Here is a 24,511-nt window from a genome sequence, read left to right as displayed (position 1 = left end):
CACACATGAACATTGCAGCATCCCCATGGTCATATGATCAAAATTTGGATCTTTGGCAACTGCCTCATATTTATGATGGTTGCAGTGTCCTGGGGTCACCTTTTGCAACCATCTGCCAAGGAAAGTCAGTAGGAAAGTCAGACTGACTTAACAACCAGATTACTGATTTAACCGCAGTGATTCACTTAACTGTAGCAAGAAAGGTTGTAAAATGGGGCAAAACTCACTTAACAAATGTCTCACTTAGCAATAGAAACTTTGGGCTCAATTATGGTCGTAGATTGAGGACTACCTGTATAGGGAGATTTCTTTACTTAATGGATATTTACATGGTAGAATTGAGTTTCAAATAACACTAAGTTCATTGTCTTGGGTGACATCTATGAAAAAAATCCAGGTGCTCAGGTATGAAAATGTGCTGCTCAAACACTATACTTTTCCGCTCACACGGAAAAAAAATTAGAGGGAACATTGCCTGCAATGGAGCAGGAAGGCCAAGATGGTGCCTTATGTGGAGGCCGGGGAGTATCACCATTTCAGCCATTTGCCACTGACCCCAGGACTGGATTTCAGCCCGGTGCCACCGATAAATGCACCCTTAATCCCCAGATTGGTGGCCTTTGCAGCCTTGTGCCATTCTCCAAGCTGCATGTTCCATACCATTTCTAAGCAATGTGTCCCTAAGCATTTCTAAGCTTGCACAGGACTCCCTCAAGTCAAAAATGGCCAACACTGGGACTCCAATGGCTTCCCCTATCTCCTTCCCACCCATCCACAAGACAAACTCATGCCTCTTACCTGGGGCTCCATCCACTTAATGACCAATGAAATCACTTAACAACTGCAACAGTGAATGCAGAATTACAATTCTTGATCACAGCAGTCAAGTGATATCTCACATAATGACCACTTTGCTAAACAAGTGGGATTCCAATCTCAATTGTAGCTGTAAGTCAAGGACTACCTTCAGGCAACGCAAAAGATTAAGGCATCACAGAAACCAAGAGGAGCAAAGAGAGTTGAGGTTAGTATAAGCAACCTGTTTCTTCTCCCCTTTTCTTGCTTTTTCTGAGAGAGGGAGGAAGGCAGGCAGGGAAGAAGGAGAGGGAGGGAGGGAGGGAGGGAGGGAGGGAGGGAAGGAAGGAAGGAAGGAAGGAAGGAAGGGGAGACACCTGAGGTCAAATCCACCTTCAGCTATAGAAACCTGATTACTGTACTAGGAAGGGGATCCAGTCTGTCTATCTTGCAGCTTTACACTTGGGAGTGGGTAATCAATTAAACATAAGCAAAATATATGAGAAAGGATTGTTTTGGCTGAATGGACTGCTGATTTTATGCATTTCCTACCCTCCTTCACTTAAAACATGCGGAGGAGCAGGACTGGTTGAAATAAAAATAAAACAAGGCTTCAGCAGCTATAATAAACAAGCGATAAGAAAACAAAAGGCGACTTTGTCCCCTTTTGAAAGAAAAAACACCCAATTACCTAGTAGACACTGAACCACACCCCCCCCTGGAATTTATAATCCAGCAAGGGGGCGCGGGGGAAGGGAAGGGGGGGCAGCAATCAAATTGAAATCGAGACCGACGGAGGGGGGGGCTAAGATGCTCCCCCCCACCGCCACATGGAAAAGGGGAGACCACACGGACCCTTTTGCTTGCTCTGCAAAAGCGCCCCCTCCCCAACTAATCTTTTATTTGCAGGAACGGCTCGGATCTTTTTTGGGTGGGGGGCTTCCCAGCGCCCTCCCTCCCTCCCTGGATCGTCTGCAGCTTCGCTTTGCCCAAATGCACAAGGCGGGTGAAAGGAACCCACCAGCCAGCGGGTGTTTCCCCCACCCCCGTCAAAGAGCCCGGTACCACCACCACGACTACCACCCACTCGCACCCTACATACGCACCAGGGAAGGCCGGCCCCGGAGGGACAGCAGACTCCAGACTCAGCCCCCTTCCGTCAACGCCGCAGACAGCATCCCGCCCCGGGAGCATTCAGACGAGACCTGGAATGGGAGGAGCATTTGGGCATTGTCTTCTCTCCTCCGCTCCCCACACCCACAAGTCCCCAAACCCCACCCCAAATTTTCTTTCATTGTAGGAATCCATCGCCTCTATTTAACTCCTTCGAACACCGGAGCAAGAAGAGGCTTGATGAAAAGGGGGAAGGAGGGACAATCAGGATTCGCACCAGGTCTGTAACTCTCTCTCTCTCTGTCTCTGTCTCTCTCTCTCTCACACACACACACACACACGAGTTAAGGCCGGACAAAGGCACCTGGTTTGTGCGAAGTTGTAACCAGATTTGGGGCTTGAATGAATCAGGTTAGTCCTAGGCTAGGGCACTGTGTCTCAACCTTAGCAACTTTTAAGATATGTGAACTTCAACTCCCAGAATTCCTCAGCCAGCACGGGGCATTCTGGGAGTTGAAGTTCACATATGTTACAAGTGGCAAAAGCTCTCTATGGCAACCGAGCAATTCACAAGGCCAATTACAGGAATATCACCATTAACATTCCTACAGGGGATGTAATTATGCCTCAGGTTTCTAAAGATTTAACACCGTTCCAAAGGAAATGGCTCAAAAGTGGGGCCCAAACATGCGAAGGCAGGGTGTGATGGGAGTTGTAGTACTAGGGCCATCCACAGAACCAGAATGGGGGAAGTTCAGAGACATCAGTCCTCCTCCTCTCCTGCTTAAGTTCAACTTTTGCTTGCATTATATTCCATTCTTTCTATTCTACTCGATTCTTGATATACTTTATGTCCAATTTTCTGTTCTCTATTCTGTTCTACTCTATTCTGTTCATAGAACATCATGCCTTACACAATTCTGTTTATTATAGGTAGACACTCCTGGCATTTAAAGATGTTTTCCAAGGCCTTTATGGCTGCTCTACCAAGTGCTAGATTGGAGCTTATTTCTTGATTGCTAATACCTTTGCTGTTGATGGTTGATCCTAAAAGGCACACACTGCTCACAACTTTGATATTTTCATTGTCAGTTCCAAAGGGGTTTGTCCTACCTATTGTTGTCAGTTGGTCTTTATATTTAATCCTGGACTCCACTGATTTGTACAACTTATTTTATATGCCTGTTTGATGAGTGAGAAGAATAGGCCTGACAGCCACTGAAGCAATCATTGTGATCAAAATAAGGAAAAATGCAGATTTTGGGGGGGGGGGGGGGAATAAACGGTTGAACAGTTTATCTCATGTGAATTGCTTGACCAGTCCAAACACTGGTATGGTCACTCTCTGATAGCAATAGCACTTAGATTTATGTACCTCTTCACAGTCCTCACTGAACAGTTTACAGAGTCAGCATGTTTCCCCCCACAATCTTGGTCCTCATTTCACCGACTTGGGAAGGATGAGTCAACCTTGATCCGGTCAGGGTCGAACTCCTGACTGTTGACAGTTACCCTGCAATATAGCCTTGTAATCACTGCGCTACCACGACTCTTAACTTAGCATGTTACCCAAACAATATACAAGCACCCAATTGGACATTAACTGATAACCGGGGGGGGGGGGGGAAACCAGGGAGAATAGAAAGTTAATTGTGCGTGGAAATATCAGATCCAGCTTCACTACTTCTATAACCGTTTTAATAAAGTTTTATTTTGGTTGAACAATGGGCCAGGATTATTTTTCCTTGCTGGATGACTGAGTTGGAAGGTTGACATTAGCACTGAAAGGGTTTCTCTCCACTGTGGAGTTTCCACTGAGTTTTAAGATTTAATTTATAGCTGAAATTTTTCGCACACACACAAAACACTGGATTTTCTTTCTTTTTTAATGAGAACCTCTGGAGATGCCAATTCCTGCAACCTTGTCATGGGATGAGATGAGATGCCAGTTCATGGAGGACACAGGGGAAGAGAATTAACCACAGTTCAGGGCAAGCAATAAGTTAGGTTTCGTTTAGTGTGGTTAATGAATCCCACAAAAATATCCCATTCAATTTCTACAGGTAGTCCTCAACTTACAAGAGTTTGTTTTGTGACTGTTACAAGGGCACTGAAAAATGACACGATTGTTTTCTCATTTACAACCAATGCAGCATCCCCATGGTCACATGATTGAAATTCAGAAGCTTAGCAACTAGTTTTATCACAGTTGCAGTGTCTTTGCGTCACGAGATCCCTTTTTGCAATCTTCTGACAAGCAAAGTCAATGGGGAAGCCAGATTCACTCAATACCCGTGTTACTAACTTAACAATTGCCCAACGGTTCACTTAACAAGAGTGGGAAGAAAAGTTATAATATGGGGCAATTTAATGCAATATGGTATGTGATTAATGAAATATCACAGTAAAGAAGAAACTGAATATTACATAATTCAAACTGCGACTTCACAACCTGCGAATAGAATTCTGAATAAAATAGAATAGGAATAGGAAGAGAATTCTTTATTGGCCAAGTGTGATTGGACACATAAGGAATTTGTTTGGGTGCATATGCTCTCATGTACATAAAAGATACATTGGTCAAGAATCATAAGGTACAATACTTAGTGATAGTCATAGGGTACAAATAAGCAATTGAATAATATTAGGAAACAATCAATATAAACCGTAAGGACACAAGCAAAAAAGTTAACAGTCATAAGTCGAAGGAGAAGGGTGATAGGAACAATGAGAAGATTAATAGTAGTGCAAACTTAGTAAATAGTTTGACAATGTTGAGGGAATGATTTGTTTAGCAGTAAAGGCGATGGAAAAAACTATTTTTGTGTCTAGTTTTAAATCTTCAGCTCTACTATTGATCAACAATAATCCAGATCCAATGGACAAAAATAGCTAACAACGTAAGTATATAATCCCCCATTCCATTTAGCTGAAATTCCCTTCTTAACAACCAGGTTCTTCTTGAAAATTATGCTTAAATTTAAAGTTATGTGACTGGGGCTCCTCCCCTGTATGGATTTGGCTGTAGCTTCTAAGGGAAGATGAATCAGCAAATGTTCTCCCACACTTTAAACATTTGAAATTTCGTTCCCTGTGTGAAGCTTAGCATGTTTTTTAAGGGTTGTTATGCTACGATAAAATTGTCCACACTTGTTGCACTGAAAGGGCTTCTCCTCTGTGTGGGTTTTATAATGAATCCAAAGGTATCCCTTTTGAGCAAAACATTTTCCACATTCTCCGCATCTGTATGGCTTCTCTCCTGTGTGGACGCTCTGATGCCTGACAAGATTGTATTTTAAGGAAAAGCACATCCCACACTCCACACATTTGAATGGCTTCTCCCCTGTATGGGTTCTCTCATGACTCTGAAGCTTCCTTAGTTCCAGGAAACCTTTCCCACATTCCCCACACTTATATGGTTTCTCGTCTTTGTGCCCCATTTGATGTGTCAGAAGATCAGAAGAAGTTAGAAATCGTTTCTCACATTCTGAGCATTCATAGGGTCTTATTCCGGTGTGGAGTCTCTGATGTTTCAGCAGGTTTGATTTCAAGGTAAAACATTTCCCGCATTCGAGGCACTTTTCATTTTTCTCCCCTCTGTGTGTTTTCTCATGACTCCGAAGAGATGAACTATGGGTGAAACATTTTCCACACTCCAAGCATTTGTGAGGTTTGATTCCTGCATGGATCTGCTCATGTTGCCAAAGACCTGAATTCTGAGAAAAGCTCTTCCCACATTCCGAACACTTGTAGGGTTTCTCCCCTGTGTGAATCCTCTGGTGCTTTCTGAGAGTGCCTTTTTCACAGAAAAATTTCCCACATTCCAGACATTGATAAGGTGTCTCTCCAGTGTGGGTTTTCTGATGAGTAAAAAGGTGTGAACTTTGACCAAAGCATAATTCATATTCCTCACATTTATAGGGGTTTAGTGCTGGGGGGCTTCCAAGATCTTTGCAGTTTTTTCCAGAAAAGGATTTCTCACATTCCAGGCCTTGACTGGATCCACTTCCCTCGTGGACCTTCCTGTGGGTCAAAAGGAGGGACCTGAGAGTAAAGGATTTCCCACACTCTGAACATTCATGCGTTTTTTTGTGGTTTTTCAAAGTGTTCCGTGTGTCTGATGGGGCATCCAAGAGTTTCCCAGGCTCCATCACTTCTGACGGCCGCTGCCTTGGGCTGAATTTCTATTTTATGCTGAGAGTTGTCTTGCAGGTAAATCTTTGGTCACAATCTTTTACCCTCTGTTAGAAAAAAAAAGAAATGCAGAATAATATTTTGAGAAAGATAAGAGTTTCACAATATCTGAGACTTGGGAGGGATTAGGAAGGTCTCCCAATCCAACCCTCTTTGCAGGACCTTGGAACACTCTAGACAAAATCTCCAGTGAGCGAGCCCCTTTTTATTATAGTAGTTGTTAAGTGATATTGTGGGTTGTTAAGAGTGGTCCAGGGAAGAGGTGGAGGAGGGGTGCCTGAAGGGGATGGGGGAGACCTTGGAGGTCCATCACAAGCCACGTATGAATTAGGAGTGCTGCACTCCAGATGCAGCTGCCTGCAGAAGTCTCAGCTGCCACATCTGGGCCATACAAAGGGGCAGTACCTTAAGTAGAGGACTGGGGAAGTGGTGGAATTCAAATAATTTAACCACCAGTTTATCTGCCCTAATGACGGGCTTGGTAGGGGTGGCTGGCTGGTCATGTGACTGGGTGAACATGGTCAACTCAATGTCACTCACGTCAAGGAGCGCCTCGCCCAGCCTCTCATCAACATGCCTGGGCCTCGCCCCTCTCCCCCAGCCACTCCTTGTCACGCCCGGCTTTATTATCTGCATCTACATACTATATAGATGTACTTTCATGGCCCACTGAAAGGAGGAAATGGCTCACATGCTTTGCCCGAGTGTGATAGGCAGGTCACAAAACAGGCTTTTGAGGGACTGCCACAAAGAGGGGGGGGGGGGGTGTTAATGTATTTTCCAAAGCAGCAAAAGGCAAAACAAGAAGCAATGGATGAAAACGGAACAAAGAGAGAAGGAACCTAAAACTAAGGAGAAATTTCCTGACAGTGAGAACAATTAATCAGTGGAACTGCTTGCCTCCAGAAGTTCTGGGTTTTCAATCACTAGAGGTTTTTAAGAAAAGACTGGACAGCCATTTCTATGAAATTGTATAGGGTTCCCCCCTCCCCTAAGGCCCTGTCTAAGTGTTATTCTGACACCTTTCCCAGGCCCTCCACTCAGATTTTGGCATCCTCAGTTTTCCTGGGGTTGGACTAGAAGACCTCCAAGGTAAAGGTTCCCCTGGCACATATGTGCTAGTCGCTCCTGACTCTAGTTGCCAGTGCTCATGTCCGTTTCAAAGCTGAAGAGCCAGCGCTGTCTGAAGACATCTCTGTGGTCATGTGACCGGCATGACTAAAGGCCGAATGTGCACGGAATGCTGTTACCTTCCCATAAAAATTGGCTCCTATTTTTCTACTTGCATTTTTTACATGCTTTCGAACTGCTAGGTTGTTAGAAGCTGGGACAAGTAACAGGAGCTCACTCCGTGGCGCCTCAGGAGGGCAAAAAACGGTCTTAAAAGAAGGCTGAAGTTAACAGGCCAGCACACGCATCACGGCTCTAAAGTCTAGACATTCATTTTAATAGATTGTTAGAAACCTGCAGTTGAAAGTTCTTCATATCTCCTTACCCTAAAGCAGTGGTAGTCAACCTGGTCCCTACCACCCACTTGTGGGCATTCCAGCTTTCATGGTGGGCGGTAGAGGTTTTGTCCGATACTGAAGCATTTTTTAATTTAATTGACTTCCCTACTTTATAAATCACCATTACTGTGGAACTGGTGGGCGATTAGAAAATTTTACTACTAACAGAGATACAAAAGTGGGTGGTAGGTATAAAAAGGTTGACTACCCCTGCCCTAAAGACACAGTTTCATTTGGAATTTACTCCCAAGCTGATTTCCCTTTTAACATCTCTTTTGACTTCTCCAAAATAAACTCCCAAAAACTCACATCTCTCTCCCTCTCTCTCTCTCACACACACACTTACTTTAAGCAAATTCTCTAGTCTTGGAGTCTTTAGAATCATAGGCTAGGTACCTTGGAGATCTTCTAGTCCAACCTTCTGCTCAAGGCAAAAGACCTCATACATAGCTTTGGCTGCAAGAACTGCCAGCAGCCTTCCCGGCCACACGCTTCCTCCTCCCCCCACCACTGCCACCACCACCACCCCGTGCAAGGCAGGACCATCCCCAATTTGAAAGGTCATTACTCCAAACTGGAGAAGCCACAGGATACTCTTCTGTTTCAACTGTCCTAAAATAATTAAGTGACACCTGCTGTTTAGATGCCTGACTCACAACACAGAGAGACAGATCCAGCCCCTCTACCTTGACACTTGGGGAGGGTAATAAATTAAGTATAGAGTGGGGGGGGGAAAGATATTATTAGAAAGGATTGTTTTGGCTTAATGGACTTCTGATTTTATGCATTCCCCTGCCCACCCTGAAGTCATAAGGAGCAGGATGGGTTACAATTTATTTTTAAAAAGGCTCCAACAGCTAAAATTACACGGGAGATAGGAAAACTAAAGGCGGCTTTGCCCCTTTGTGAAAGAAAAGCACCCAATAAATCTGATTCACAGCTAGTAAGACATTGACTAAACCCTGGAAGTTTTAACCCTGTGCCCCCCCCACCAAGAATGAAATAGTTTGGGAATTATTATTTTTTTTAAAAAGGCAGGATAAAGTATTTCCCCTAAAGGAGAAATGGAAAACAAGACTTAAGGGAGGGAGAAACCAGCCCCAGTTTCCCTGTCCCCCAAGCAGAAACTGAGGAGGCCAGCTTTTAGAAATGCAGATTTGGTAACTCATTCAGAAACACTGGGTCAAGACAGAAACTGAGATAAGCAACAACAAAGAAAGTTGACCAAGTTAGTTCAGACAAACATCTAGGACCTTGATGGTGAAACCTATGGCATGCGTACCAGAGGTGGCATACAGCACCCACTCTGTGGCTATGCGAGTTGTCGCTCCAGCTCAGCTCAGTTGCACATGCGCGCACACCTCCCGCCTGCCAGCTGGTCTTCAGGTTCCTGCAGTGCATGCGCGGGAGGGTGCATGCGAGGGGGGCACATGCACATTGCATTTTGGGTGCACACGCATTCACACACGCACTTTGGGCACTCGGTCTGGAAAAGGTTAGCCATCAGTGATCTAGGATTTGCATTCCTCTTTTGCCTAGAGAGCAAGCCATGAGCTCCACAGGAATCCAGAGGGTATACAAACCCACCCACCCTCAACTCCCTTATGTCAGCTGTAACCAGAACCACAAAAACCCTGGTGTTTTCTGTTCACCAATAAAAGGACTTTCTTTTCAATCACCCTCCTGGATCCATTTTATTTCCACCGTCTTTCTCCTGCCTTGGAACTGAACCAGATGGATTTTCCATCCAAAACCTGCAAGGGAGGGGGAGGGGGGGAGGCAGCAATCAAACGGAAAACCAGAGCTAAGCTGCCCCCGCACCCCAATGACATGGAAAAGGGGAGACCACGAATCCCCTTGTTTCTTCTGCTTAGGGGGGAGGGCTCCAATATTTTATTTTGGGGATCTCTTTCGGGTGGGTGGCTTCCCAGTTCTCTTCTTCCCCGCTTCCCTCCTCTGCGGCTTCGCTTTGTCCAAATGCATGGAAAAGAGAAGACCACAGACACGTTGTACGAACACGATCCTTCCCCACCTAACCTTTTATTTGCAAGATCTTTTTTTGGGGGGGGGGAGCTTCCCAGCGCTCTTCCTCCTCCTCTGCAGCGTCGCTTTGCTGCAATGCACAAGGCGGGTGCAGAGAGGGTGCTCTCCCCCCACCCGCCGTGAAGTGGGTACCCCAAGGGCCCGATCCCCCAACCCCGCACCTCCCTTCCCCACACGCACACCACGCACCAGAAACGCCCGGAGGGAGAGCAGGGTCGATCTCAGTCCCTTCTGCAAACGTCGCTGGCAGCGTCCCGACCAGGCAGGATTCAGAGGAGACCAGGAATGGGAGGAGCCTTTGGCGCTCTCTTCTTTCCCCCGCCCTCAAACTCCACCCCAATTTTTTTTCCTCTCTAGGAATCCATCGCCTCCACTTAACTCTTTCGAAGCCGAGAGCAAGAAGAGGCTTGATGAAAAAGAGGAGGGAGGGGCATGAAGGATTCACCCCAGGTCTGTAAGTTATCTCCCCACAGGTGACCTAAGGCCGGACAGAGGCACCTGGTTTGTGCGAAGCTGTAACCAGATTGAGGGGTTGAATGCATCAAGTTAGTCTAGGGCAGCGTTTCTCAACCTTAGCAGCTTTTAAGATATATGTGAACTTCAACTCCCAGAATTCCCCAGCCAGCATGGAGCATTCTGGGAGTTGAAGTTCAGCTATCTTAAGGTGGCCAATGGTCTCTATGGCAACCCAAGAAACAGGGAAATTCACAAGGCCAGTTACAGGAATATCACCATTAACATCCCTACAGGGACATTATCTCTCAGGCTTCTAAGGACTTCACCACTACCCCAAAGAAACTGGCTCGAAAGGGTACCCCAAATATGTGAAGGCAGGGTGTGATGGGAGTTGTAGTACTAGGGCCACCCACAGAACAGGAATGGGGAAAGTTCAGGGGTATCATTCCTCTTCTTTTCCGTCTTCTTTCAGTTCAAATTTTGCTTGCATTATATTCCATTCTTTCTACTCTACAATACTCTTGATATTCTTTATGTTCCATTTTCTGTTCTGTTCTATCTTCTATTCTACACTATTCTGTTCATAGGACATCATGCCTTACACAGTTCTGTTTATTGTAGGTAGAGACCCATCATTTAAATATGTTTTCAAAGGCCTTTACAATACTCTACTAAGTGGACTGGGGCTTATTTCTTAATTGCTACTTTTGTTATTGTTGATGGTTGAGTCTAAAAGGCAGAATCTGCTCACCACTTCATTGTCAGTTCTAAAGGCCTTTGTTCTACCTATAGTCCTTAGTCTTTTTTATATTTAATTCTGGACCCCCTCTGATTTGCACAACTTTTTATATGCCTATGTTTGATGTTTGGAAAGAATAGGGCTGACAGTTGGCTATTGAAGCAATAATTGTCATCAAAATAGGGTAAGATTAAATGCAGATTTTAAAAAAATAAATGAAGGGTTTCTCTCCAGTGTGAATTGTTTGGCCAGTCCAAACACTGGTACAGGTCATACTCGGGGGTGTGGATCCTCTGATAGCCATACCACATGGACTTATATATCCCTTCCAGTGCTTTACAGTTCTCTCTCAGCAGTTTACAGAATTAGTATATTGCCTCCCACAATTTGTGTCCTATTTTCCAGACCTGGGAAGGATGAAAGCCTGTCATTCTTGAGCCAGACAGGGATTCCTACTCCTGGCTATACACAGTCGCCCTGCAATGCAGCCTTGTAACCACTAGGCTTCCGAGCTGTATGTCCAACTCTGAAGTGCCTGTCCTCTGAACTGAGGGTCCGTTACCCAAACAATATACAAGCACCCAATTGAACATTAACTGATAACAAGGGGGCAATAAGAGAAAAGAGAAAGTTAATTGTGCGTGAAAGATGTGAAAATATCAGATCCAGCTTCACTACTTCTACAACGACTTCAGCTTTAGTAAAGTTTTATTTTGGTTGAACAATGGGCCAGGAGTCTTTTTCTTTGCTGGATGACCGAGTTGGGAAGGTTGACATTAGCTCTGAAAGGGTTTCTCTCCACTGTAGAGTTTCCACTGAGTTTTAAGATTCAATTTATAGCTGAAAGTTTTGTCTCACTCACACACACACACACATACACACAAATAAGATTCCTTCTTCTCTTTAATAAGAACATCTGGAGATGCTTATTCCTGCAACGTTGTCATGAGCTGGGGATGAGATGACAGTTCATGGAGGACTCAGGAGAAGAGAACTAACCACATTCCAGGGCAAGCAATAAGTTAGGTCTCATTTAGTGAGGTTAATGAAGTCCACAAAAATATCCCATTCAATTTATACAGGTAGTCCTCGACTTGCAAGTTGGTTTAGTGACCATTCAAAGTTACAACGGCACTGAAAAATGTGATTTATTACCATTTTTCACACTTACAACCACTGCAGCATCCCCATGATTGCACCCCTATGACTGAGTGATCAAAATTCAGATGTTTGGCAACTTTTTAATATTTATGATGGTCATTATGGTAAGTTACTTGTGCTCCAATTAATTCTGAGTGTGATTTATTACTGCAATTAGAAGCCCTAGTCACATAATCTTACATTTAAACACAATTTTCAAGAACTTCCCCCTATGACTGAAAACTTTTCGATCAGTGTGTGCTAGTGTGTCAAATCAAATCTTTCTTGTTAACCTTTTATTTTTGTTTTCATTTTTACATATAAAGTTATTTCAGGAAATATATAATAGCTTCCAATTCTATTACTATTGTTTTGTAATTATTTTTAGTTGCTTTGAGAGGGATTTAATGGAAAGGGGGATTATATACTTATGTTGTTAGCTGTTTTTCTCCATTGGATCTTTATCTTTGTTGATCAACAGGAGAGCTGAAAATGTAAACATGTTTGTAAAAAATAGGATCAGATATACAATGAAGATACCGCTGTTTCTCTGCTGTATGGATTTTGCTGTGACTTCTAAGGGAAAATGAACCAGCAAATGTTCTCCCACACTTTAAACATTTGAAATTTTGGTCCCCGTGTGCAGTTTTGCATGTTTTTTCAGGGTTGTTATGCTACGATAAAATTGTCCACATTCATTGCACTGAAAGGGCTTCTCCCCTGTGTGGGTTTTATAATGTACTGAAAGGTATCCCTTTTGAGCAAAACATTTCCCACATTCTCCACATCTGTATGGCTTCTCTCCTGTGTGGACCCTCTGATGCCTGGCAAGGATGTATTTATCGGAAAAGCACATCCCACACTCCACACATTTGAATGGCTTCTCCCCCGTATGGATTCTCTCATGAGTCTCAAGCTTCCCTCGTTCAAGGAAACCTTTCCCACATTCCCCACATTTATACGGTTTATCGCCTTTGTGCCCTATCTGGTGTTTCCGAAGATCAGAAGAAGTTAGAAATCGTTTCTCGCATTCTGCGCATTCATATGGTCTTATTCCGGTGTGGAGTCTCTGATGTTGCAGCAGGTTTGATTTCAGGATAAAACATTTCCCGCATTCGAGGCACTTTTCGTTTTTCTCCCCTCTGTGTGTTTTCTCATGACTCCGAAGAGATGAAATCTGTGTGAAACATTTTCCACACTCCAAGCATTTGTGAGGTTTGATTCCTGCATGAATCTGCTCATGGACACAAAGATTTGCCTTATGAGAAAAGCTCTTCCCACATTCCGAACACTTGTAAGGTTTTTCCCCTGTGTGAGTCCTCTCGTGTTTTATGAGAGTGGCTTTTTCACGGAAAAATGTCCCACATTCCAGACATTGATAAGGTTTCTCTCCCGTGTGGATTTTCTGATGTGTAAGAAGGTATGATGATCGACCAAAACATAAGTCACATTCATCACATTTATAGGGTTTTAGTGTTGGGGGGCTCCTGAGATCTTTGGAGTTTTTTCCAGGGAAGGATTCCTCACACTCCAAACCTTGACTGGATGCACTTCTGAAATGGACCTTTCTGTGGGTCAAAAGGAGGGACTGGACAGCAAAGGATTTCCCGCACTCCGAGCATTCATGTATTTGTTTGTGGTCTTCCAGAGTGCTGCTTGTGTCTGATGGAGCATCCAAGAGTTTCCCAGGCTCCATCCTTTCTGGCGGCTGCTGCCTTGGGCTGAATTTCTATTTTATGCTGAGAGTTGTCTTGCAGGTAAATGTTTGGTCACAATCTTTTACCCTTTGTTAGAAAAAAAAAGAAATGCAGGATAATATTTCCTTTTGAGAAAGTTAAAGAGATTCACAATATCTGAGACTTGGGAGGCATCAGGAAGATCTCCCAATTCAACCCCCTATCCAGGACCTCAGACCACTCTAGACAAATTATTCAGTGAGTGAGCTCCCACATCACTAGGAGGGAAACCCTTTGTTTATAGTAGTTGTTAGCCCTGCAATGGGGCAGAAATGCCATGGCAGTTCCTTAAGTGGAGGATTGGGGCCTTCTGCAGTTTCAGCCAGTGCCAATGACACCAGGCCTAGACTTCAGCCCAGTGTCACCGCTGCCACTGAGAAATGCAGCCTTAATTTCTGAGACTGGAGTCCTTTGCAGACTTGCGCCATTCTCCCATCAACATGTTCCATACAGTTTCTAAGCAACGTGGACCAAAGCATCTCTAAGCTTCTCCAGCACCCCCTCAAGTCAAACATTTCCAATGCTGGGACTCCAATGGCCTCCCCTGCCACCCGCCCACACAAACCCATGCTTCTTACCTGGGACAATGTGCACGTAATAACCAATGAAATCACTTATCCGCAACAGTGAGTGCAGAATTACAATCCTTGAGCAAAGCCATCATGTGATATCTCACATAATGACCACTTTGTTAAACAAGCGAGATTCCCATCCCAACTGTCGTCGTAAAAAGAGGACTACCTTCAGGCAACACGAAAAATATTAAGGCATCACATAAGCAAAAGGGGAGGAAAGAGAGTTGAGGTGAGTGTAAGCAACCCATTTCTTCTCCTCTTTTCTTGCTTTTTCTGAGTTGCGCAGTTAGGAACTCCAACCCATCATGACTAATTAATCCTGGGCTCCTTGTGACACATTTCCTGTTCTGGGTGGGAGGGAGGAAATTCAAATTCAAAGAAGGGAGGGAGGACAAAAAAGAGAGAAAGAAAATAGAAAGTCCTCTTTTTGAAGAATGAAATATTTTGAGAAATATTAAAAAGGCCAAATATTATATTTCTCCGGATAAGAAATGGAGAAACATGCTCTTGGAAAGCAGCCCCCAACTTTCTTGATAGCCCTCAGCAGATGTCAGCCCTTAAGAGATAAATTCCCTGCAGCAAGGTCTGAACAAATGTAGGATTAGCCTTCAACCCGAATAGGAATTGCCCAACACCCTTTCAGAATACAAGCTCCTTCACTGCATCACCTCAGTTGCACCACATCCTCCAAACTTCAGCCAAAGCTGGCAGCACAGACAAGCTACAAAGCCAGCTATGACCCCTACAACAGCCAATACAATACAAGTTTTTGCACAGGAACAGGAAGCTCAAGTGCAAAGCCCAAGAGTCCCCTTCGGGGAAAAGGGCGGCATATAAATGTAATAAATCCAATCTAAATCCAATCCAAGAGAAAGTATAAACCCCCTTCATTCTCAACTCCATGTGGTCACCTGGCTAGAACCACCCATTTGCTTCTGCTTCATCAATAAATGGAGACCCTTTTCAATCTGCCTCCATTTTATCTCCAGTGCCTTTCTCTCAGCTTGGAACTGAACCAGATGGAAATCCCCTTGGATGGATGGATGGAAGGAAGGCAATTCAAATAAGTTCAACTATACCTTCAGTTATAGAAAAGGTGTTACTGAGGCTGGCAGGTTTACATTTGGGGAGAGTAATAAATTAAATATAAGGAAAAAAAGAGATTATGAGACAGGATCATTTTGGCTGTAGGACGTTAGCACCCAGCGCTCTCCTAGAAAAATGGAATATCCTGGAAAATATTGAAAAGGCAGAATATTATATTTCCCTGGATCAGAAATGGAGGACATGTTTTTACACAGGAAGCAGACTCACTCTTAATAGCCGCCACTTTTCTTAACGGGCCATTAAAATCCCTGAGCCAGTCTATTCTACATAACAAAGAGTTCCCCTTCAGCTCCAGGATGACGGGATTAAGGCATGATAGTATTAGCCCTTTACCCAAATCTCCACATGGCATCTGAGAATGCAACCAAACTTGGTCTCAAAACACAGCCTAGAGAGTTGCCCATGCTTGGCCCATGGGAGTCTGACAACCAATCAGAATACATTTCTTACACAGAAACAGGAAACAGAGAGGTGGGGTCAAACCAGTGACGTGCGGTGAGGTTTATGACTGGTGAGGCACTGACACAGGGGTTTCCAAATTTTTTTAGACTTGTGGACTTCAACTCCCAGAATTCCACAGCCAGGCATGCTCAGTTCCGATTTAAACAGCATGTTTTTCTCCTTTGCAAAAAAGTTTTCTTTCATTTTTTTTCTTCTCCCTCCCCTCCTTCCTCCCTCTATCCCTCCCTCCCCCTCTCTCAGACACACGCACACAGAGAAGTTGGATCCCTCTCTCACTCACTCACTCACTCTCAAACACAAACACAGAAGTTGGATTGGATATATTTTCCAATGGCTTGAAAGCAGCTCCTCTGCCATACCCACCACCCACACACACATTCCCCTACTGCCTTCTGATCCAAGCCTTTGATTGCAGGTGGAGCCACGTTGCCTTTTCAAACTTGTAATCAGTGAAGCTGGGCTTATATACTTTTATCCAGGTGTGTGTGTGTGTGTCTGTGTGTGTGTGGGGGGGGGGGTGTTTGAAAAGGCAAGGTGGCTCTGCATGCAATCAAACTTTTTGAATTCCTCTTCCTCCCCACACATGTACCTTTTACAGCTGTTTCAGAGAGGATTTCAACTCTGCTCTTGCCTGCCATCATGAAAAGAAAATGTAAAAGGAAAAAGACAAGAGCTGAGGTCAGACTGAGCTAGTTGCTGCCAGAGCCTCTAAAAAAATGCCCTCTACAGGAGGCAGGAGAAAGACATGCCTCATCTACCTCAGAATTTTTCGGCTTTTAACTCTTCCTTAGCTCTGCTCGAGTGATCATAAAGTCGGACTAGATGAGGCACCTCGTTCTCCTGCCGCCTCCTGTAGAGGGCACTTTTTTAGAGGCTTTTTTAAACAGTTAAGCACTAAGCAGATTCATCCATAGTGATTCTGGCAGCAACTAGCTCAGCCTTTTTCCTTTTACATTTTCTTTTCTTTTCATGATGACAGTGGTGAGGCTCTGCCTCCCCTGCCTCCACGTCCCTGGGCCGAACAAAGTATAAAACACGCAGTAAGTCTTTTTTTCTTCTTCACCCAACATCTGGAAGCATGTGACCCCCCCTTTTTTTTGTTCAGGAGCTCAAGTTCACCATTAAATCATCTTTCCAAGCAGCCTCCATGTTTCCTGTGTCTTTTTCCCCACTTGGAACTGAACCCCGGAGGATATTTCTTCCAACACGGCTTAATGGACTTCTGCTTTTATGAATTTTCCCCTCCCCCCTCACCTAGAACTCATGAGGAGCAGGGTGGGTTAAAAAAGAAAAAAGAAATAAGGCTCCCACAGCTAAAATTACACAGATTAAACTAAAGGCGGCTTTGCCACTGTTTGAAAGAAAAGCACCCAACCTAGTAAGACACTGGAAGTTTTTAATCCTGTGTGGGAAATCCACCTGTTGAAAGAAATGTCCTTCTGGGTTCAGCTCCAAGTGGGAAAAAAGACACTGGAGACATGGAGGCTGCTTGGAAAGGTGGTTTATTGGTGGACAGGACCACATGGCTTGAGCCCTGAACAGAAAAGGTGATCACATGCTTCAATGTTGATGGAGAAGAAGAGAAGGGCTGAGGAAGGGGCTTGCTAGGCTTTTTATACCCTGTTTAGTCCCATCTCTCTGTTTCCTGTTCCTGTGTAAGAAATGTATTCTGATTGGTTGTCGGACTCCCATGGTGCCATGCAGGGGGGCTACTCTCTAGGCTGTTTTGAATCCAGGTATGAGTTCTCAGATGCCATGTGGAGAGTTGAGTAAAAGGCCAATATTATCACGCCTTTCTGTAGCTGCTGCTGAAGTCTTTATTATGTAAAGTGGGCTAGCCTGGCTAGTCTTAATGGGCCTATTGACAAAGTGGGGGTAGGCAGGAAGCTACAGGCAACTATTCTGTCTTTTAAAACGTGCTTTTCACATCCAGAGAAACATTCTGCCTTTTCAATATTTCCTAGGATATTTCATTTTTTCTGGGAGAGGGCTGGATGATAACTTCCCACACACCCATCCCAGAAGAATGAAATATATTTGGAAGTATGAAAAAAGGCAGAATATTATATATTCCCAAAGGAGAAATTGAGAAACCTGCTCTTAAAGTCAGATAGCAGCCCACACTTTTTCTTAAGCTCAGCTGCCAGCCCTTAAGGAGATAAAGAGCTTATTGAAAGCAGCAGCAGACAACTATCCAGAATGGCTCTATTCATATGCAAAGCAAATACCGCAGGAAGAAATCCATTCAAGGCAGGAATATTTTCCAAGCTGCTTACAGAATGGTAGGATTAGAAGCAGCCTCTCACCCAAGACCCAGCACAAGAAGAAAACCCTTAGCCACAATAGGAATTGCCCAGCACCCTTTCAGAACACAAGGCCTTTCCATTGCAGACACAGAGGGAGGGAGAGCATTTCAGGATCTGTATCAACAATGCTGACACTCATCTAGCTAGCTGTGCACCTGGCCCAGAATTGCACGCTGTCTTTGTGTCTGGTTCTCTTTTCTAACTTTTCTAATCAGGCTCCATGTTGTTTTTAGCGTCTTTCTCCCAGCTTAACTCTTAAACCCAGTTTAGAACTGAACCAACGTCTTTGTGTTCCAACGCCTAGTAACGCATTGAATACACGCTGGAAGTTTTCACCTTGCAAAGGGCGCGGGGGGGCGGAGGGGGTGAGAGGGAGGCGGGTGGGTGGGTGAGGAAAGGCAGCAATCGAAGCCAGAACGACGGAAAGGGGGGGGGGCTAAGCTGCTCCCCACCACCACGGCATGGAAAAAGGGGAGACCACCCGGACCCTCTTGCTTGTTCTGCAAAGGCGGCCCCTCCTCACCTAATCTTTTATTTGCAGGAACGGCTAGGATCTTTTTTGGGGTGGGGGGCTTCCCAAAACTCTTCCCCCTCCCTGATCCTCTGCAGCTTCCCTTTGCCCAAATGCACAAGGCGGGTGGAAGGAAACCACCAACGGGTGTTCCCCCTCCATGAAGTGGGCCGATCCCCTAACCCTGCAGCCCCCCCCCCCCCCAATACAAACACACATACCAGAAACGCCCGGAGGGAGAGCAGGGTCGATCTCAGCCCCTTCTGCAAACGCCGCTGGCAGCGTCCCGACCAGGATTCAGAGGAGACCGGGAGTGGGAGGAGCCTTTGGCGCTCTCTTCTTTCCCCCGCCCCCAAACTCCGCCCCAAATTTTCCTCCTCTCTAGCAATCCATCGCCTTTCGATGACCGGAGCAAGAGGCTTGATGAAGAAGGGGAGGGAGAGGCATGAATGATTCGCACCAGGTCTGTAAATTACCTCCCCACAGGTGACCTAAGGCCGGACAAGTGCACCTGGTTTGTGCGAAGCTGTAACCAGATTGAGGGGTTGAATGCATCAAGTTAGTCTAGGGCAGCGTTTCTCAACCTTAACAGCTTTTAAGATATATGTGAACTTCAACTCCCAGAATTCCCCAGCCAGCATGGAGCATTATGGGAGTTGAAGTTCAGATATCTTTAGGTGCCAATGGTCTTTATGACAACCCAAAAAACAGGGAAATTCACAAGGCGAGTTACAGGAATATCACCATTAACAGGGACATTATCTCTCAGGCTTCTAAGGACTTCACCACTACCTCAAGGAAACTGGCTCGAAAGGGTACCCCAAATATGTGAAGGGGTGTGTGATGGGAGTTGCAGTACTAGGGCCATCCACAGAACGGGAATGGGGAAAGTTCAGAGGCATCAGTCCTCTTCCTTTCCTGCTTGTTTAAGTTCAAAGTTCACTTCTATTCTTTCTATTCTACTCTATTCTTGATATACTTCATACTCCATATTTTCTTTTTTTATTGTGTTCTGTTCATGGAACACCATAGGGAAGATGATGATGGGTTACACAATTATGTTTATTGCTAATTGTTTCCAGATTGCTGGAAACAGGCAAGAAAAATATTTAATGGGATGTACGAATCATAATGAGACACCACAGTAAAGAAGAACCGGAATATGCTTAAAACAATTTATATTTATAGATAAAACAACTGTACATATAATAACCTTAATTGCATACGTTGTAACCTGACATTAACTGAATTTTGGGTCACATGATAAGCGACCTGATATCCATTTACAATTCGCACTAATCTGAATATTACATAATTCAAACTCAAGACATCCAATAACCTGCAATATATGTGCTAAGTAACCTGCGCTCCAATTAATCCTGAGTGTCTGATTTACTATTGTCTCTCCAATTACAAACGGGCATCTTCACTATGTATCTGATCCTATTTTTCACAAACTTATCTTTAAATCTTCAGCTCTCCTATTGATCAACAAAGATCCAGTTCCAATGGACAAAAATAGCTAACAACATGATTATATAATCCCTTTCCATTTAGCTTAAAGCCCCCTCATAACAACTAAACAAAATAATTACAAAACAATAGTAATTAAATTGGAACTTATTATACATTTCCTGAAATAATAAACTGTATATTGAAAAATGAAAACAAAAATAAAATGTTAACAAAAAAGATTTGATTTTTTTTGACAGCATACACTGAAAACTTTTCAGTCAGAGGGGAAAGTTCTTCTTGTAAATTATGCTTAAATTTAAGGTTATGTGATTAAGGTTTCTCTTCTGTATCTATTTGGTTATCCATACTTCCCTGGACTTCTAAGGGAAGATGAATCAGCAAATGTTCTCCCACACTCTAAACATTTGAAATTTTGGTCCCCGTGTGCAGTTTTGCATGTTTTTTCAGGGTTGTTATGCTACGATAAAATTGTCCACATTCATTGCACTGAAAGGGCTTCTCCCCCGTGTGGGTTTTATAATGTACTGAAAGGTATCCCTTTTGAGCAAAACATTTTCCACATTCTCCGCATCTGTATGGTTTCTCTCCTGTGTGGACCCTCTGATGCCTGGCAAGGTTGTATTTATCGGAAAAGCACATCCCACACTCCACACATTTGAATGGCTTCTCTCCCGTATGGGTTCTCTCATGACTCTCAAGTTTCCTTCGTTCAAGGAAACCTTTCCCACATTCCCCACATTTATGCGGTTTATCGCCTTTGTGCCCTATCTGGTGTTTCCGAAGATCAGAAGAAGTAAGAAATCGTTTCTCACATTCTGCGCATTCATAAGGTCTTATTCCAGTGTGGAGTCTCTGATGTTGCAGCAGGTTTGATTTCAGGATAAAACATTTCCCACATTCGAGGCACTTTTCATTTTTCTCCCCTCTGTGTGTTTTCTCATGACTCCGAAGAGATGAAATCTGTGTGAAACATTTTCCACACTCCAAGCATTTGTGAGGTTTGATTCCTGCATGAATCTGTTCATGGACACAAAGATTTATCTTCTGGGAAAAGCTCTTCCCACACTGTCCACAGCTGAAAGGTTTCTCTCCTGTGTGAGTCCTCTCGTGTTTTATGAGAGTGGCTTTTTCACGGAAAAATGTCCCACATTCCAGACATTGATAAGGTTTCTCTCCAGTGTGGATTTTCTGATGTGTAAGAAGGTATGACGATCGACCAAAACATAAATCACATTCATCACATTTATAGGGTTTTAGTGTTGGGTGGCTCCTGAGATCTTTGGAGTTTTTTCCAGGGAAGGATCTATCACCCTCCAAACCTTGACTGGATCCGCTTCCCACATGGACCTTTCTGTGGGTCATAAGCAGGGATCGTCCAGCAAAGGATTTTCCGCACTCTGAGCATTCATGGAGTCTTCCAAGCTTTTTCGGAGTGCTGCTTGTGTCTGATGGGGGATCCAAGAGTTTCCCAGGTTCTATCATTCTTTCTGGCGGCAGCTACCTTGAGATGAATTTGTATTTTCTGTTGATATTTTCTTGCAGGTAAATCTTTGCTCACAATCTTTTACTCTGTTAGGGGGGAAAAAAGAAATGCAGAATAATATTTCCTTTTGAGAAAGGTAGAGATTCACAATTCTTGAGCAAAGCCATCATGTGATACCTCACATAATCACCACTTTGCTAAACAAAACAAAGCAAAAAAGGAGGAAAGAGAGTTGAGGTGAGTGTAAGCAACCCATTTCTTCTCCCCTTTTCTTGCTTTTTCTGAGTTTTGCAATTAGGAACTCCAACCCATGACTAATTAATCCTGGGCTCCTTGTGACACATTTCCTGTTGGAGGGGGGAGGGGAAAGAAATACAAATTCAAAGGGAGAGAGGGAGAAAGAAAAGAGAGAGAGAAAGGTAGCATCTACCCCTCTCTTCTAAAATTGAAATATTTTGAGAAATATTAAAAAGGCTGAATATTATATTTCCCTGGATGAGAAATGGAGAAACATGTTTATTTGAGCCAGGAAGCAGATTGACTCTTAAAAGCTCCCACCCTCCTCAATAGCCCACAGATGTCAGCATTTAAGAGATAAAGAGATAGCTAGGTCTATTCATAAGCAAATTCCCTCACAAGATCCACCAAACTTATGGTCCTGCTCACCATTAAACCACCTTTCCACACTGCCACCATGTTTCCAGTATTTTTCTGCCAGTGGTGGGTTGCAGGCGGTACGCCCCGGTACGGGTGCACCGGAGCCTGCCCGGAGCACCGGGTACCGTTTCAGTACAGTGCTCCGGAGGGCCCACCCACCTGCCTAAGCTCCTTACCTGTGGTTTAAAGCCTTCGGCGCTTCCACACATGGCATATACAGCGCCTGCGCAATGCTCCACCAAGCAGCTGGAGCATCGCAGAGGCGTCACTGGGAGGTAAGATGCACGCGCGCACTGCACGTGGGTGCTCACGCATTCATGCGGAAGACGCCAGTTGCAACATGATCCGGAACCTACCACTGCTTTCTGCTCACTTGGAACTGAACTCAGATTTCTTCCAACAGCACCTTCAGCTACAGAAACTACTTGGGCCAGATTCAGCCCCTCTACCTTGCAGGTTTGCAATTGGGAAGGGTAAGTGTAAGAAAAAAAGATATTATGAGAAAGGATTGTTTTGGCTTAATGAACTTCTGCTTTTATGGATCCCCCCTCCCAGTTAGAACTCATGAGCAGGACAGGAAAGCTACACAGCTAAAATACACGGGAGGTAAGAAAACGAAGGTGGTTTTGCCACTTTTTGAAACAAAAGGACCCAATAAAGTATTTCCACACCTCTGTGGGAAGCCCCCTCCCTCCCCCAGGATGAAATGTTTTAGGAAATATTTAAAAAGGCAGATTATGTTTCCCTAAAGGAGAAATGGAGAAAAATGCTCTTAAAGGACAGAAAGCAGCCCCCACTTTTTCTTCAGAATTCAGCCCTTAAGGAGATTAAAGGGTTTATGGAAAGCAGCAACAGCAGCCAACTGTCCAGAATGGCTCTATTCATATGCAAAGCAAATACCGCAGGCAGAAATCCATTCAAGGCAGGAATATTTTCCAAACTGCTTTGCAGCTAACAGAAGCAGAAAGGCAGGATTAGCACAGCAGCCCCTCACCCAAGATCCAGCATTAGAAGAAAGCTCTTAACCACAATAGGAATTGCCCAATACCCTTTCGGAACACAAGCCCCTTCCATTGCACGGCCACCACCCCCGTGCCCCCACCCCACCCCCAGCAGCAGCAGCATTTCAGGACCTGCATAAAAAACCCTGGCACTCATCTAGTTAGTTGTTCAGATGACCCAGAATTACACGCTGTCTTTGTGTCCGGTTCTCTTCAATAAACTTTCTTTCCAATCAGCCTCCATGTTGTTTCCTGCGTTTCTCTCGGCTTTGCAAACGGGGGGGGGGGGGGGGAGAAGCAGCAATCAAACTGAAAGGCAGAATGACGGAGAGGGAGGGGGGACTAAGCTGCTCCCCATCACCACGGCATGGGGAGGGGGAGACCACGGACCTTCTTGCTTGTTCTGCAAAGGCGACCCCGTCTCACCCAATATTTTACCTGCAGGAAGGTCTCGGATCTTTTTTTTGGGGGGGGGGGCTTCCCAATGCTCTTCCTCCCTCCCTGATCTTCTGCAGCTTCCCTTTGCCCAAATGCACAAGGCGGGTGGAAGGAATCCACCAGCGGGTGTTTCCCCACTATTAAGTGGGGACCCCAAGGGCCCGACCCCCCAACCCCGCACCTCCCTTCCCCACACGCACACCACGCACCAGAATTGCCCGGAGGGAGAGCAGGGTCGATCTCAGTCCCTTCTGCAGACGCCGCTGGCAGCGTCCCAACCAGGCAGCATTCAGAGGAGACCGGGAATGGGAGGAGTCTTTGGCGCTCTCTTCTTTCCCCCCGCCCCCAAACTCCACCCCAAATTTTCTTCCTCTCTAGGAATCCATCGCCTCTACTTAACTCTTTCGAAGTCGAGAGCAAGAAGAGACTTGATGAAAAGGGGGAGGGAGAGGCATGAAGGATTCACCCCAGGTCTGTAAGTTACCTCCCCACAGGTGACCTAAGGCCGGACAGAGGCACCTGGTTTGTGCGAAGCTGTAACCAGATTGAGGGGTTGAATGCATCAAGTTAGTCTACGGCAGCGTTTCTCAACCTTAGCAGCTTTTAAAATATATGTGAACTTCAACTCCCAGAATTCCCCAGCCAGCATGGAGCATTATGGGAATTGAAGTTCAGCTATCTTAAGGTGGCCAATGGTCTCCACGGCAACCCAGGAAACAGGGAAATTCACAAGGTCCATTACAGGAATACCACCATTAACATCCATACAGA

General features: G+C 44.7%; 3 protein-coding genes across 6 annotated transcripts; all 3 read right to left on the bottom strand.

Annotated features, from left to right (window-relative positions):
• Positions 1–4,499: 4,499 nt before the first annotated feature.
• LOC116502785 (gastrula zinc finger protein XlCGF17.1-like) lies at positions 4,500–9,950 on the bottom strand. The gene is made up of 2 exons (XM_032208713.1): positions 9,843–9,950; positions 4,500–6,149 (listed from the first exon to the last, which is right to left on the bottom strand). The coding sequence occupies exon 2, from the start codon at positions 6,057–6,059 to the stop codon at positions 4,977–4,979; it is 1,083 nt and encodes a 360-aa protein (XP_032064604.1). The 5' UTR covers positions 6,060–6,149; positions 9,843–9,950; the 3' UTR covers positions 4,500–4,976.
• Positions 9,951–12,269: 2,319 nt separating this feature from the next.
• LOC116502786 (gastrula zinc finger protein XlCGF17.1-like) lies at positions 12,270–24,134 on the bottom strand. Of its 4 annotated transcripts, none has more exons than XM_032208717.1 (2): positions 23,950–24,070; positions 12,270–13,772 (listed from the first exon to the last, which is right to left on the bottom strand). In XM_032208717.1, exon 2 carries the CDS (start codon positions 13,682–13,684, stop codon positions 12,602–12,604), a length of 1,083 nt encoding a protein of 360 aa, XP_032064608.1. In that variant the 5' UTR covers positions 13,685–13,772; positions 23,950–24,070; the 3' UTR covers positions 12,270–12,601. The 4 variants fall into 4 exon arrangements, 3 of the variants coding, with proteins under 3 accessions (XP_032064608.1, XP_032064605.1, XP_032064607.1); XM_032208714.1 differs by lacking the exon at positions 23,950–24,070 and adding an exon at positions 18,907–19,000; XM_032208716.1 differs by lacking the exon at positions 23,950–24,070 and adding an exon at positions 18,907–18,995 and having other exon boundaries at positions 12,270–14,646.
• LOC116502517 (zinc finger protein 79-like) lies at positions 20,189–21,241 on the bottom strand (the record flags this gene model as incomplete). Its single annotated transcript, XM_032208396.1, has 1 exon — positions 20,189–21,241. A coding segment is annotated over one exon (684 nt), but the record flags the coding sequence as incomplete, so codon positions are not given.
• Positions 24,135–24,511: the final 377 nt, after the last annotated feature.

This window comes from Thamnophis elegans, chromosome 2 (assembly GCF_009769535.1).
Source record: "Thamnophis elegans isolate rThaEle1 chromosome 2, rThaEle1.pri, whole genome shotgun sequence".
In the NCBI taxonomy this organism is placed as follows: domain Eukaryota; kingdom Metazoa; phylum Chordata; class Lepidosauria; order Squamata; family Colubridae; genus Thamnophis; species Thamnophis elegans.
Note: the sequence above shows the minus strand (reverse complement) of the source record. Positions and strands in the feature narration are given on the sequence as shown.

Bases quoted from the DNA above. Each gene is read 5' to 3' on its own strand.
- LOC116502785 (XM_032208713.1), bottom strand. From the start codon at position 6,059: ATGGAGCCTGGGAAACTCTTGGATGCCCCATCAGACACACGGAACACT.
- LOC116502786 (XM_032208717.1), bottom strand. From the start codon at position 13,684: ATGGAGCCTGGGAAACTCTTGGATGCTCCATCAGACACAAGCAGCACT.